Raw genomic sequence first — 15,520 nt, forward strand, 5'->3', positions numbered from 1 at the left:
TGTTTTCCTGCAAATATATTTTTCACAGTTGAACAGCTTTGGGTGCCTCAGTGAATATGAAATTGGGAAGTTTTATTTTGGATCAGAAAGATTTATGATGATGTGACCAAAATTGGAATTGTTTTTTGTATTGTGCTGGAATGCTGCTAGATGCAGACAGCTAAGCTCCTAGTAATGCTTGCAAAAAGAAATAGAAATCTAGTATAGAGAAATCTTTAAATATGGCAAAACTGCCTCTAGTTTAATAAAACTATTATGTGGACAGAAGAGCAAATTAAAGATTTATGGGGAAAAAGTATGTAGCCACCATTCTGGCTATAGCAAATAAGGGAAACTGTTACTGTGTTTAATGAATCAAATGAGAGGATTCAAATTCTGAAAATCTGTTTCTATGATGGTGCAAACTGCCACAGTTTGACACTACTGTTTGGTAGTTGCAGCTGGGGCACCAGGAGTTAAGAGACTGGATTGTGTGCCTATTTCTGCAAGTCACTTAACCTGTTTGTGCCTCAGTTTACTAATTTGTAAAATGGATACTTCTTCAAGTGATGGTTCCTATCTCTATTCCATTGTGGAGTTATGTGTGCACGTGAAGCCTGGGAATTTGAAAGCTGCATCTGTTAGTCCACACATGCAGTCTGGGTCAACGTGTGCCTTTGACCGAAGGGAAAAAGAGCAGAGAAGGTCAACCACTTCTCCAGTTCCTTTCTCATCACAGCACGTTCCAGGTCGTAGCCTATACTATTCACAGCTTTGGCTTAATTCTACAATATAAGAATCATTTCATTTATAAATAGCATGAACAGTTTTAATAGTTTCTACTGTTTAACAATAGATTAGTCTCCCATGGGACCTCCATCTGCCTTGTTCCTTGTTAGGGTACTGAACCATACCCAACTGTGGGCTTCCTGACCACAATCCTCTGTGAGCGGCAGTCAACAGCAATCTTTCTTCTATTCTTTTCCATCCATGTGTGGACTTTTTCCATCTGTATGTGGAATAAATGTTTTATGTGCACTGAGGCATGTGGGAATAGGTATCACCAATTGAAAAAAACTTATTTGTGGGCACTCTGCTAATCAGCTAGGCAACATTTTAATCTCATGAGTGGCTGTATAAGCTCTCAATTTACAGGGAACACTGGCCACCAATGCTGGCCTGTACTGCCTTGAGAAAGCTTACTTTGCACTGAGATTCAGCATCTGCTGATCATTCCTCAGCTGTACCTGAGAAGGGGTAGAACTTTGTCTTTGCACATACCTCCTGGAGTAGGCGATGAGACTGAATTGGGCCCAAGCGAAGGAAACCTCCTGCTTCTGTATGTTGGTCTGATTCAGCAAGGAGTGTGCCTCCTGTTGGGAAGGCCAACTGTGATGTGGGAGAGTCTACCCCTGACAATCCTAATGTGAGGTCTTGTCCTAGGAAGCACTCTCATAAGAATGAGACATTTTCCTGTAAGTTCACTTAAAAAATAAAGTTGGACTTGGCCATAAGCAAGTTCATCAACTGAGCCTGTCAGGAATTGGCATATACTGAGTTCCAGAAGCACAAGAAAGCTCATAAGCTTTGGACTCCATCAGTACTAGACTGAGTTCTGTCAGTACCAACATCTCTGGCTCCTCGCAAATGCTGGACTCTATTTGCCAAGGTTCTTTAGGGAGATCCAGAATATCACGTAGGATCTTCCTTTCAGTGAATCACACCTCTTCAACCAGAAGACAAGTCTCTCCATACACTGAAGGATTGAAGGGCTACCCTCTACTCAGGGGACATACATGCACCTGCCCCTGAGAAGAAGTTTCACTGCCCATCAGGCAAATCTAGGCATATGGTTCTTCACTTTTTTTTTTTTTTTTTTTAAAGTGGAGGGCCCTGTGAACCACCATGTAAGAGACTGAGAGTTTGAAAGTCCCAACTCTCTGCAACAGATTTGGCCTTTCAGTCTCAGCCCCTTGATATTAACTTGATGGGAGCTCAAGAGTTGCAAAACAGTAAACCCCATTCAACATTTTGGGGTCATCTATCACTTTTCTTGAACACCTGGAGAGTGATGGTAATGGACACGAGTGGTGTTATCCATTTAGCTATATCATAGAGTTTGCATCTCTACTTCTTTCAAAACCCCTTTCCCTACTCCTTTACATGGACCATTCTCAGAAGACTGTCCTCAGATAAGAGGTGAACTCCGTCCTGTAGTGAGGAGTGAAAGAACTTCTTGAACACCAAGGTGAGGGGTTTTTTATTCAACCTACTTCCTGGTTCAGGAAAAAAAGGACAGTTGGACACCAGTCCTCGACTTCCACCATCTCAACAGCTTTATTCTCAAATTCAGATTTTGCATGGTCATGTTGACAGTGATAATTCCATCTTCAGAAAAGGGCACATGGATCTTGGCTCTAGGTATGATGAATGACTTCCTTCAATAGTAATTTATCCTATTCACAAACACTTTCTCTGATTTAGGATAGATTTCAACCATTTTTCAGTATAGAGTACTCCCTTGCAGATGAGCGACTGCCCCAGAGTCTTTACCCAAATATTCTTAGTAGTCGCAGTCAGATAATATGGTTTCATTGTCTTCCCCTACGTTGACAACTGACTTCTTGTTGTGAAGTCCCACTGGGAAACCTGTGTATCAAATTCCAAAAAGCTATACCTCTTCAGTTAACTGGGAATCAATATAAAAAGCAAAAATCTGTTCTCACCCCCACATATTAATGTTCTGGAGTTGCAAGCAGTTCAAAAGGCGTGTAAGTCCTTTCTTCTATTCATTTGTGCTCTCCATGTCCTTATGATGTTAGACCACATTACAACTGTCTTCTACATCAGTCTGTGCGGTAATGGGTTTTTCTCCCTGGCCGTTTCTACACATGCCACTTTCTCTGAAAGTGGCATGCTAATAAACGCCCCAAATATGCTAATGAGGTGCAGGTGTAAATTCCCTGTGCCTCATTAGCATATGGTCACATAATTTGGAGTCTGAAAGAAGCTCTTCTGGACTCCAATACATCATGTAGAAACGCAGCACCCAGGGGGCAGGGGGGGTCTTCCAGAAGGAAGTCCTTCCAGAGGCCCACCTCCAGAAGACCCCCTGAGGGCCGCACTTCTACACACAGTTTTGGAGTCTGGAAGAGCTTCTTCCAGACTCCAAATCATGTGACCTTATGCTAATGAGGCACAGGGAATTTACATCTGTCTCATTAGCATATTTCGGGCCATTTATTAGCGTAAAGTGTTATGTGTAGAAACAGCCCCTGTGTGCAGAACCAGTCTGCCAGGGGGACTTGTGCATCAGCAATCAAATCACCCTGTCAATACACTGTTTTCCAGATTGAGCAGTGTATTAACTTCTTAGTGCTCTTTCCAAGACTGCTTGCTTCTGCAGAGTAAGGAAGAGTCCACTCTTTGATGACTGGCAGGCCTTGGCTTTCTACCTACAGAACAAAATCCCCAAGACTATCTCTATAGCAGAAGAGTTCAAGGACATACCATTGCCACCCAGAGAATCTCCACTGGCTGCATTCTATTCTGTCAGCTTTCAGAATCCCTGCCCCACCTTCCAGTAGAGCATGAGCAACAAATGTGGCATCTCTTCAAGAGGTGTCCCTCTTTCACATGTGTAAAGCTGCCACATGGGGCTCCATTCACACATTTGCAAGACATTATGCCTTTGGCAGGATTCCTCTGCTGATACCTCCTTTGAGACAGCACTACTTTGCTCCATCCTACCATGTCCATTCTCATACCCTCATCCTATTTAGGTGTACTGCTCATCACCCATGGTGGGAAGGAATAAGCCATGGTGGGAAAGAATAAGGACCATTACTTGAAGAAGAGGAGGTTACTTATTTGTAGCTAGAGGGTCTTTGAGATGTATAATCCCTACTTTCCTTCCACTACCTACTTTCTTTCTTCTCTGCTTCAGATCATAACTGAACTGCAGTAGAGAAGGAACTGGAGAGGTGGTCTGGCCACCCTGACCGTTATCCCCTCAGTCAGAGGCACAAGGTGAAGTAGTGCTCATGTGCAAACCAGTGGACACTCCTTTTAGATTTTCTGGCTCTGGGAGCATAGCCCCATCATGGGATAGAGATAGGGATCACACATCACAAATAACCTCCATTTACAGGTCGGGAAATGCCTCTTACTCCTCATTGTACCTGTCTCAAATGGATGTTATGAAGCATAATTAAATTCTGTAAAGCACTTTGAAATAGTCTTACAAGTACTGCTATTAAGTTTAGTATATTAAGGACAATAATCATACCATTCTGACTTTTTGCAGAGAGTCTGCTAGTACTATAGAGAAGCTTCTTCATAGGTCCAGATAGGTTAATTTGGTTTTAAATGCCTCTGTAGCATGGTGAATGTAAAGAGATTTCACACACTCTCAATGGAAAAGATGAGAATGTACAGTAGAGCCTCGATTTTATGGACCCTGATTTAGTGGACTTTGGAAACAACGGACTCCTGCCAGCCCCCACCTTGCTTCTGAAGTCCGCTGGGGTCTGTAAAACCCTAAAATGCCCCCCCTTCCCCCCCAAAAAAAGTATGTTAAGGGATTTACTACTGCTGTGGCCTGAAGGAACCGCCCCTCCTCCACCAGATCTGCCATGTATTTCTCCCACCAGGATTGGGATGCGTAAGCCAGCAGATGGCACTCATGTATGCACCCCACCCTTGGTGGGAGGAGCATGTGGCAGCTCCAGCAGTGACACCTCCAGCTGTGCACAGTGGCGCCTGGCAGCTCCAGCCGTGTGGGGCGGAGTCCAGTGGATCTTCCAGCTGCAGTGGCTCCGGTGAGTCACCAGCTCTTTTTTGAGGTGTCGGGGTGGGGGAATTAGGGCTGGGGAAGCCTGGTGTGGGCAGTAAACCCTCGCATTTAATGGATATTTGGGAATAACAGACACCCCATTAGTTCATTAAATTGAGGGTTTATTGTAACATGATTCAATAAATGTATACAGCAATTAATGAATAAAGGAGCAGAGGAGAGTGTGCTTCTTCCTCTTCTGGTAAAAACATTGTGAGAGCATACACTTCTCTTCCTGCCATGTAGACATAGAATCTCCTCCTCTTTGGTTGGAACACTGAGCAATGAGAGTTCCTCTTCCTGTTTCATTTGGCTTTCACCACTGGATTTAGAAGAACTGATTCTCCACTGTCCGACTTCTTTTGTAGTCATTTGCACCAGTGCAAAGTGGGCATAAAAAGCTAGGACACCAGCAAGATAATGTTGCAAGTCATGTTGCACCAGTGTAAGTGACTATAAAAGGTGCCAGGCATTGCAGAATCAGAGTGCGTGAATGAGGTTGTTCGGAGATGCTGACACAAACAAACTGTACGTGCTGCTTAGGAGAATCCCACATGTGCGCACACACACATACATATCTACAAATTAGGAAATGGTCAGTATACAGGTAGTTCACATAAAAGAAACTAACAAATGATCTCATGAACAGTTGGGCTATGCTCCCAGTTTAATCACACCTGGGGAAAAAAAACAAAACTTGCAATGAGACATCTGTGCACTTCTGTGGGACAGGAGAGGTAAAGAGAGGGATGCAATGCCGGAGCGGACTGGTGGGAAAGGATGGGGTAGATGAAATAGCCATAAAGAGGACTTGCTGGGTCATGAATTTTTTTGGTCCAGTAATATCCTGTGTTCTTCTATTTTGCTTGCACGTAATATTTTGTATTATATCGATTGTGTTCCATATATACTGTGTTTGAGTTTTAACTGATCAATATTGGTAATCAAAAACCAATTACAAAGTAATTTATGATTCACACAACAGTTCAGTGTCTAATGGGTTAGGCCTCAACTAAAAAACCTGATTCTTATGCTAACCAGATAGGATTATTTTAAGAGACAATATACATCAAGTAATTTTTATTCACAGAGAACTTATTCCTTATTCCAGAGCTCCTGCCAAGGGTTGAGACAATTACTGCAACATTCTTAAAGAAATAATTCAAGTAAGTAGAACTAAAGCATTTGCAGAGTTGAAGCAAATTACACTTAATAGCGTTACGGAACTGAACTAAGAGCAAAGTAGTTTTTATGAGTCTCCATCACTTTCATTCATGAGCTGTTTTAGCAGCCATGTAATTATGTCATGGTTCACAGATGGGCTTTTCCTATTGTGTCTGCTATAATTTTTGTCTTAAATGCAGGAGGCAGTTCTATTTTTTTGTGACATAATTCTGTAGTAATCTCACTCTAGTTACTGGGCCACGTATTTCTGGAAGAAAATGATGCCCAGTTCTACCTGGATTAAGTTTTGCAACTTAATTGAATAGTTGTTTATTTCTTAACAACTGTTTATGATATTTCTGCTCTGACCAACATATTGTTGGCTCATCAGTCACCAAGACATTTTCCCCTATTATAGTTTATTCACAAAAACATTGTTTTTAAATTAAAAGATGAATTATTTAGATAAGACCTACCAGTCTCCTCATATGGTTAGATTGGACCCATGGAAGTGCAGTAATCAATCGGAACAGGAGATGAAACATACTTAAACTCTTTAAAAATTAAAAGAAAGTGTCGTGTAAACTCCCAGGTTTCAGATGTACTAAGCATGATTCTTATAATCAGTGATGCAAAATAAAAGATGCTGGTTAGGAAAAACTTGAACACAGACTAAAATTGTGATTTTTTTTAAATGTGCAAATCTGTAAGGTTATTTCAGGGACTTTCATTTTTACATATAAATAGTAAATATGAATTGTTATGTTACCCATAGGGTTTGTTGCAAAGTAACTCAGTTCATTGAAAACCAGCTGTAAAATACTGTGGCAATTCAGCATCCAAAGAAGTGTAGGACAAGGAGGTGACAAAATGCAATACCAAAAGTACAAAAAAAAATCAAGCGTAATGTGCACAGGAATACCCTTTGTGTACAAGTGTCTGTGGACTGTATATCAAAACTATGTGGAATGAGTTGTTGGTCTCAGGGCAGTCAGTCATCTTTGATTGTTCCTAGAAAAGGCTGTAATAGCAGAGAGGTCAAAGGTGTAGAAGGTCAGACAGACTCAGTTTACACTCCGTTCCAAGAGTTGTCTTTTTTAGAATAGAACTGATGAATGTTGGCAGGATACCTTGAGAACTTGGTCGTCTTTGCTGCCTGTACTTAGTCTGAGACGAGAAGGGTTCAGTCTTCAGATCTTAGTCCACCACGTTCTATATTTCATTTACAACATGCAATACACATTTTATAGAGTACAGTCATTGTAAATTAGATAATTTTCTGGTTGGTGTAAATCAATAGTCATTACACTTTGGCAAAAATGTTCTTTTGAAAATCTAGCCTTAACCTGCTGCAAAAATTTCATCTCCTAAAATTAGGAAGATTTTTAGAAAGAGCTTCAAAAACATTTAAAACTATTGCAAATCTCCTTTTATTGGCTATATTATTGTACTAAGTAAATCGCTCTTACATCATAATATTCTTAAGTCATTTGCTGAATGCATAACTTTGGTCTAGGCTTTATAGTTTGTGTGTCAAATTTTACCCTAAAATAACATTAAAATTGCAGTTGAAAAGTCAATTAACTTTTAAAACTTAACTGCCATTTCTATTTGTTTTCAGATAACAATGGCAGTACCTTTCCTAGTATTTATTTTGTAAGTTTTTTGCATTCCATCTTTTATAATAAATGCTTAAAACTCTGAAAATTACTTTTTCTAACAGCTACATCCTTTCACAGTCTGTAAGTATTGATTTCATTTCTCCCTCTCCTATACATTAAGGAGCAAAATTAATCAGATGGTAGCGACAAATTATTTTCTTATTTTGTCAATTCATCACTAACATGCTGAGTAATATCTGCAGAGCTTCTGGCAGAGGTTTTGCAAACTAAGTTCTGTGCGTAGTGCAACCTGGAAGGCAAATTAAACAGCTTGCCTTGATATGTTTATAGCATATTTCCATTCATATCCTTTATACATATGGTCCAATGTAAATAATAAGCAAGATGGAACTTCTTAAGCACTTTTAAATGCTTTTCATATATAATTACAGACACAACCATCCTATTCCATACAATTGTAACTATGTACTAATTGCATGTGTTCTGCTCAGGGTGGACTGTTACAGTAAACAGATACAATAACTGTCAGTCAATGTAGAAAAGCAAATGGACTAGTGTGGAGGCAGGCAGGGAGGACCCATGTGTAAAAAGTATCTGGAAGCAAAGTGATGCAGAAAGAATGGAGGAGTCTCAGATAGGGACATCAAGTAGTTCTTGTCACGGTCCAGATTTCTTGCTCAAGGTATTGCCAGTGTTGAGAAAATAATGCACAACTGTAGCAATACCAATAATAATAAGTAAATAAAGATGCTGCAGTCTGTTCAAAAGCATCTGGCGGTCTGGATTTACCCTATGGTCTGCCTATTGACTGCATCTGAGTTAAGTCTGAAGAGATAATGTTACAGATAAATGTCAGGAAGAAGTTGTCTTACCTAAATCTAAGAAAATGCTGCTGTGACGATTTTGATAAGGGGGGTGAAACAGAGCAAATTTAATAGTAAAAATAGAAGGAGCAAGGCATGAGTATGTAGTATCAATAAAAACTTGTGCTGAGAAAAGTTGAATGGCAATTACATGAAAAGAATTAACTACGGGAAATAAATTTGGTTTAAAATGTGTTTGGTAAATGACAAGTCAAGCTGAGATGAGAACCAGAGCTAAATGAGATGGGGAGTTCTTTGTTAGTATTCATGTTTGCTGCAGTAATCAGTAACTTTACCACAATCTTAAATAAAACATAGAGAATATGAAATTTGTTATATTCTAATGAGAGAGCGGATATTGTTTGTATGTATGTTATATGTATGTATGTAGCACCAAAGTATGATGGAAAGAACGGATGGATAGTTGAAAGAATTTTACATACATCTAAGGTATCATAGGGGCTAGTCAAGGAAACTTTTTAACTTTCTTGTTTAGCTTGTTCATAATAATCAAATGGGGGACAAAAAAAGGACTGTTCATCTTTAAGATGGCTTAGTTTCAGCATATTTTGCAACTAAAATTTCACCTATGGTGATACTTTGTGAAATTCATCCATCCTATTTTAGTACCTAGTCTAAATTAATTATTTGGATCTCATAAATTATAAATTCATTAAATACAGTTAGAAGCAAACCTTAGCAAACAAAAATAATTTCCACAGGTTGTAAATCTTAAAACTACTGCCGCCCCTGACAGCAGCTGTTTCTCCGCTGCTGTCAGGGATGGCCCCTCAGCTGTTGCCATGACAGGAGCTGAGAAACTGACAAGGTGCCAGCTCCCTGCCACTCAGAGTCACATTAACCTAAGATGCATGCAACTTGAGTGCGCATATCTCGGGGGTCTACTGTAGTTTGTAACACTGGAGGCTGTATTTCAAGCCCTGGAGAGGCTGTGTTTGGCCTGTGAATAACTCCTTGGGAGTCCACAAATAAATAGAGCATGTAATTGAGGTCACATTTAAGCCACTCTGAGATAAAACCTTCCTTTCTTCCTTCCCTCCCTTCCTCCCAGTTTTGTGTCTTGGATTTGCTGTCAAGCCATGTGGACATCCACTTATGTTTGCTTTTGTGTGACTTAGTTGGTTGTGGTTTTGCTGTGGAATGATTGGGTATTAATAAAGACAAAGTTGGTTTTTTTACTGTACTTGACTGTTTAACCTCATGCTGTATTCCAGCTAGATTACTAGGAGGGAAAAGTGTCTTTCCTTGGATGAATAAGCAGAAGTCACTAAGGGTGCAGGAGTCAAATCAACACAGTACATTTAAGAGCATGTGGTATAACTCGTAATTTCAGAAGAGCCACCAAAACAAAATTAGGCAGCTGATAAATCTATTTGGCATCTTTATAGCCTGAGAAGCAGTGTATTATAATGTGGATTGGGGGTCCTGTGACGGTATCACATTATTTACTGCATATATATAAAGGAGCAAATTTCAGTAATATTTAACTCCAAGGAGTTATGATGGTTGTATACATTATTTTCCTGTCCATCATGCTTTCTGAACTGTACATGTGCAGATTAGAAATGTATTGGAGCTCACAAAAGACAGCTTTATTATGCAGTGAGAAACTGAGGTGTGTCTTTGTCATTGCTAGTTACAAATCTGGAGAAAGAGAAAAAACTAGGCGACTAGAAATATATTTTGAGTTGAACAATGAAATTACATCCCTGTTGAAGTACAAAAAGTTTATCAAATGTTAACTGTCATGAGTTCTAAATTATTTCTATTGTATCTCAGGCATAATAAACTTCCAGTAAATACTTCCAACCTAGCCCAAATGGAAAAATGAAATGCTTTCCTATTCTTCTTATTTTGTCTGTATAATACATTGTGGTTGCTTAGTCACTTCCAAGACTGTTTTTGAGGATTGGCGCCTGAATTAGAGGTACTTAGTAGTCTTTTGTTAAATTTAATGTACAGTATATCAGTGTCTGTTACAAGTTATGTTGAAATTTAAATTTAAATTATCTTTAGCTGCCTTTCTTTTAACATAATTGAAGCCAGAGTCTGTTTTTTTCCCAGCTAAATTGTCAGTTTGCCTCTGAATCAATTAAATCTTTTCAGTACTCCTGTTTGAGCTGACTTGTTTTTTCCTCTTTTGATAAGTGGTGTTGATACTGGGCCATTTCCACCTTGCTGAATAGACCTTGTTAGTTCTGGCCCTCCCTCTTACTGGGACCCCACTCTTTAAATACCTCTCTGAAACCACCCCCACCCCCCACTCATGCATCTTTGCCGACGAAAGCTTACACTTGAAAATATCTGTTAGTCTATAAGGTGCCAAGACTTCTTGTTGTTCTTTAATGTTTGGGTTATCTGGGTAGTGTAGCGTAATGAATGATTGTGTCCTTGTTTGTTTATTGCTTGTTATTCTGTCATTATGTCACATTTTCCATACTGTGCCGGTACATGCTTGTTACTACTTTTGTTCCTACAGTTATGATTCATGACTTCATAACAACTTGAGCTTGTGTTATGAGAGTTCTGAGTGGCTCATCCTTTGTAACACATTATCTTAGCTGGTAAGAAGGGGTAGTCAGGTGAATAACCTGGTTGATTGACTTTCACAAGTACTAGCACAGAATGTCGACAGTATAAGGGTCAGTGGTCTGTAACAGATGTGTGTGTGTGTGTGTGTGTATATATTTCTCAATAGTTCAGTTTTTTTATGTGAATGGACTATAAAGGAGAGATTTGTCCCAGTTTTACCCTAAGAGGCCAGGGTCCTACTAAGAGGTTATTTAAACTTATGAATGGTACAGTAATCCTTCAGTGGGAATAGCAGTTCCCCACAGAGAGACCACCATACCCGATCTGTTTTTTTGGAGAATGCCGGTCCTTACCAAACTAATTTTAATCTACCAGTTGCTATTTATTACTTACTTATTTATTACATAACATCGTTTTATTCCGTTTATGGCAAATACCTAATGAACATGCAAAAGTAGGATAGCAAGCAAAGTTTTCCTTAATTTTGCATGTCTTACAAAGTCAATAATACTCCTGACTGTCTGTTGTTGTTTGTGTACTAGTCATGGACCAGGACCCCATTGTTACTCCAGAGAAAATTCTGTGTTAACAGATTAAAAATTCTGTGTACAATATTTTAAAATTCTGCATATTTTGTCAAAATAACACAATGCAATCACATCACTTTAAATTATTTTGGTAGTTTATTTAAAAATACCTGTGAGCAAACGCGTCTGTAACAATACAAACAAAAAAATTCAGGATTTTTTTTTGACCAGTATATTCTTTACAAGGCATATTAATACAGAATTTTGAATAACAATTAATTTCAACAGAATACAGAGTACAATACAGAAACACATTTCCTGCCTCCTTCAGAAATAGTGCAAAGGCAACTTGAGGGAGTCAGGGGTAAAGGAGGAGCTGAGAAGCAGCCTGGGAGTGAACCAGAGGATTGTTGCATGTGGATGGGAGATGTAGGGAGCAGGTTTTTTGGAAGGGGAATAATTAAGGAGTTGGGGAGCCTCCCCCGGGTAGATTGTGGCTGACCCCCAACCTTTCACTGAGTCATATCCATCTGCCTCTGTCCCAGTGTGTCCTTGCACCTCCCCTTCTGCTGTCCCCCATAGTATAATCCTGTATTCTGTCTTCAGTGTGTGGAATCGAGTGGGTGAATTTGGTTGTTACTAAATTATGTAACCAACAGAACATGGTGTAACCTTCGAGTTCTCTTGAGAAGTTATTATAAGGCCTATATTGATACAAACAACATCAAGGAAAAGTCTAGTTTTATTGCCGAAAGAGGGAAAACAATGTACCTCTTTTGATTGCTTTCTTCTAAGAACATAAGAACAGCCATACTGGGTCAGACCAAAGGTCCATCTAGCTTAGTAACCTGTCTTTCAGCAGTGGCCAGGGCCAGATACCCCAGGAGGAGTGAACAGAACAGGTAATCATCAAGTGATCCTTTCCCAGTCATCCATTTCCAGCCTCTGATAGACAACAGGCTAGGGGCACCATTCCTACCCATTCTGGCTAATAGCCATCGATGGACCTAACCTCCATGAATTTATCTAGTTCTTTTTTCTAATTATGTGATCTCAAAGTTAGTATGGTGGAAACTACAGAAACTATCTCTACACAAAAGTATATAGTAATTATGTGAAAAGTTTTTTTATGTACCTGAATTTTACTTTTTAAGAGGTAGTCTTCTCAGTATGATATCACAGGACATGTTAGGTTTTCAGTGTATCAGCTGTACCAGGATTGTCATTTCCTCTGTAATTATTTTCTTCTTAACCCATCTTTCTGACTGTACCTACCCAGTTGGGCACAGAAAAGACTTCATGATTTCTTAAACAGACCAGAGCACAGTATAGAAACGTGGTCCACAGAAGAGGATAGTGTCTCCAGAACCCATCATCTGAGCAACGGAGGTTTATACTAGAATGCTGAAAGTCTAGAGAATAGAAATTCATAATTAATACAGAATGGTTAAAAGTTAGTAAATTCCAAGTTTATAGAACACTACCTTTGGCTGTTCTTGTTTTTGCTAGCTTGTTTAACAGTCTTAGGGTTAAATTTTGCTGTTAATTAAACGCACACAACTTGCATTGAAGTTAATTGGACAGGTCCCAAAAATTACTCTTGTTGACTTCATTGAGCAAAGCACATAAATAGCTTGGGGCAAAGTTTACCATCAGTGTAATTTTAAGTATTTTGGTTTGTTTTTTCTTTTTCTTTTAAATGTAATTTATTTATGTAGTAATGAAGAAAAGGAGGATGGGATTCACCCTATGGTTTATTTCACAAGCAAGTTTGTGGCATCAAGGTCTTCGAAATATTTCCCTCTGTTCTCGTAGGTGATACGAAGAAGTAGTGATGAGGAAAAGTTGCTGTGCTTGGTGCGTCAGCGTGCAGGACATCACTGCCAAACTGCTGTCATAGTGATTCTGATTTTGGCCTGGGAAGGGATTCCTCATCTTCTGGCTGATACGTTATACAAAGAACTGACACAAAGTCTCAGAAAATATGGCTGTCCCACAAGCCGTAGATGTGCACTAAATGAGGAGTAAGTGATGTTCATAGCACCTGTTTATTTTCTCTTTGTTTTATATGTTGGTCTGCGTGAAAGGAACTATATTTGATTTAAAAAACTATATAAACTTACATTAAACCCTTAAACCCTAATTAAAATATAAAGCATTAAGTGTCATATTAGTGTGGTGTTCATATCCTGTTTTTCACTAAGGGAAAGACTATGGATCAGGCATAAACACACTAAGACAATAAAGGGACTGCTCCCTCTATTTGCAGCCAAGGCATCTCATCATCCAGAGAGATGGGGGAAGGAGGTGAAATATGATAGCCAACCTGAACCACTTTTGGCTGGACTGTGAGTGGAATGGACACTGTACCTTTCTGAGGAAGAGCATAGGATGCATAGTCACTGTGTGTGCTGGGAGCCCCAAAAGGGTGGTATTTTTCAGTGGTACACTTGCTCCAGGATTTCTGCTCAGGCAGTGTGGTTCTAGACCGGGGTGGCCAACACATGGCCCAGGGGCCAGAATCTGCTCCACCAAGCACTTTTATCTGGCCCACATAGCTACCTGACCATGGCCCCTTTTCCTTCAGCAGCAGTGCCATTTTACCCAAGATGACTTAAGTGGTGTGGGATATAATGATGCTGGGGCAAGGGTCTGCAGCCCTTGGCTACGGAGCCACATGCAGCACATTAAGGAGTCACTTGCAGCTCCAGACACTGCTGCCATGGGCTCCTCTCTGGCTCCCTGCCCTGCTGCTGCTGAAACAGTACAACTAAATTTAATTGGTTTAATGGCCGGCAGGGTGGTGGGAGAGATCCAGCCATTAAACCAATTAAATTTAGTTCCATTATTTCAGTGTGGCAGAACAAGGAGCCACCTGTGCTGCAGGTGTGGGGAAGAGAGCAGGAAAGCTATAGGGAGGGACAGCTGAGTCTGCCACTGCTGGAACTGTCCTGAGAAGGAGGCTGGGGGAGGAGCAGCAGGTGGAAGTGAAGGCCATGGAGGAGCAGTGGCAACACATGTAGCTGGAGGAGCTTGTTGGCTCAGGTAGGTTGATCCTGGAGATGGGGGAGGGGCAGATTTGGGTGCTGAGGGCTGAGGTCGATTAAAGCCTAGAGATGGGGGGCGGATTTGGGGCTGAGAGGGGTGAAGCCTGGGGATGGGGGGAGATTTGCAGGATGGGGGGTAAATCTTGGGGGTAGGGGGACAGATTTGGGGGCTAAGGGGGTAAAGTGTAGAGATGGGGATAACTTAACTTTCTAACTGGTACAAATTATTGTGTGTGCGATGTTCTTAAAAGAGGGGTGACAAAAGGTATGGTTTGATGTTCTTTATTAAGTACTGTCTTGTACTCGCATGCATTGCGGCTCTTGAAGTATTGATTTTGCAACCAAATTTGAAAAAATGGCTCTTCTCGCTGTTTTGGTTTCAGACCCTTGCCTTAAAGTAATAAAATGTTGGTTTATGCTGCATTTTCTGTTTTGAATGATTACGCTATTTTGTTCAGCCCCTGGAACATGTAAAAAATTGCCATGTGGCACCATTTGCAAAAAGGTTGGCCACCCTTGCTCTAGTCCATGCAAGTTATATCAGATACAGTCTAGTCCATAATGTCTCCGAAGGGAGCAGTTTTTTAACTATATGTAACACCTTTTCAACCTCTCATGTAAACAGAAAATTCTAAGTGTCTTACGTTTTTAACAAGTTGTACCCAGATTTTATATTGATTTTGATTTCTCCTGATTGGACGGTTTTGTGGATTGGCTGGTTGGTTGGTTTTTGAAGATTGCAACTATCTTTTATTTTGCGACATGGGGCTACTGAAATTAATGCAGATGCAAAGTTTTTTTTTTCAGGGGGAGAAGCATGGACAGTGGGGGCCTCTTACTGGTTGTTTTTTTGATAGACAGGTATAGTGTGTTCTTTAGTAGTTTTGTCCTATTCCAAGTAGTCACATTGTTCAACTCTCTCCACAGTTCT

General features: G+C 40.1%; 1 protein-coding gene across 2 annotated transcripts in view; it reads left to right on the forward strand.

Annotated features, from left to right (window-relative positions):
• Nucleotides 1-15,520, forward strand: part of TET1 (tet methylcytosine dioxygenase 1) — a 123,455-nt gene that overhangs the window by 69,134 nt on the left and 38,801 nt on the right. For both annotated transcript variants that reach the window (XM_075000226.1, XM_075000227.1), the window contains one exon: nucleotides 13,358-13,566. In XM_075000226.1, coding sequence (XP_074856327.1) covers nucleotides 13,358-13,566 — 209 coding nt within the window. The remainder of the gene's footprint in view (nucleotides 1-13,357; nucleotides 13,567-15,520) is intronic.

The sequence above is a fragment of the Carettochelys insculpta genome, chromosome 7, assembly GCF_033958435.1.
Source record: "Carettochelys insculpta isolate YL-2023 chromosome 7, ASM3395843v1, whole genome shotgun sequence".
Lineage (NCBI taxonomy): Eukaryota > Metazoa > Chordata > Testudines > Carettochelyidae > Carettochelys > Carettochelys insculpta.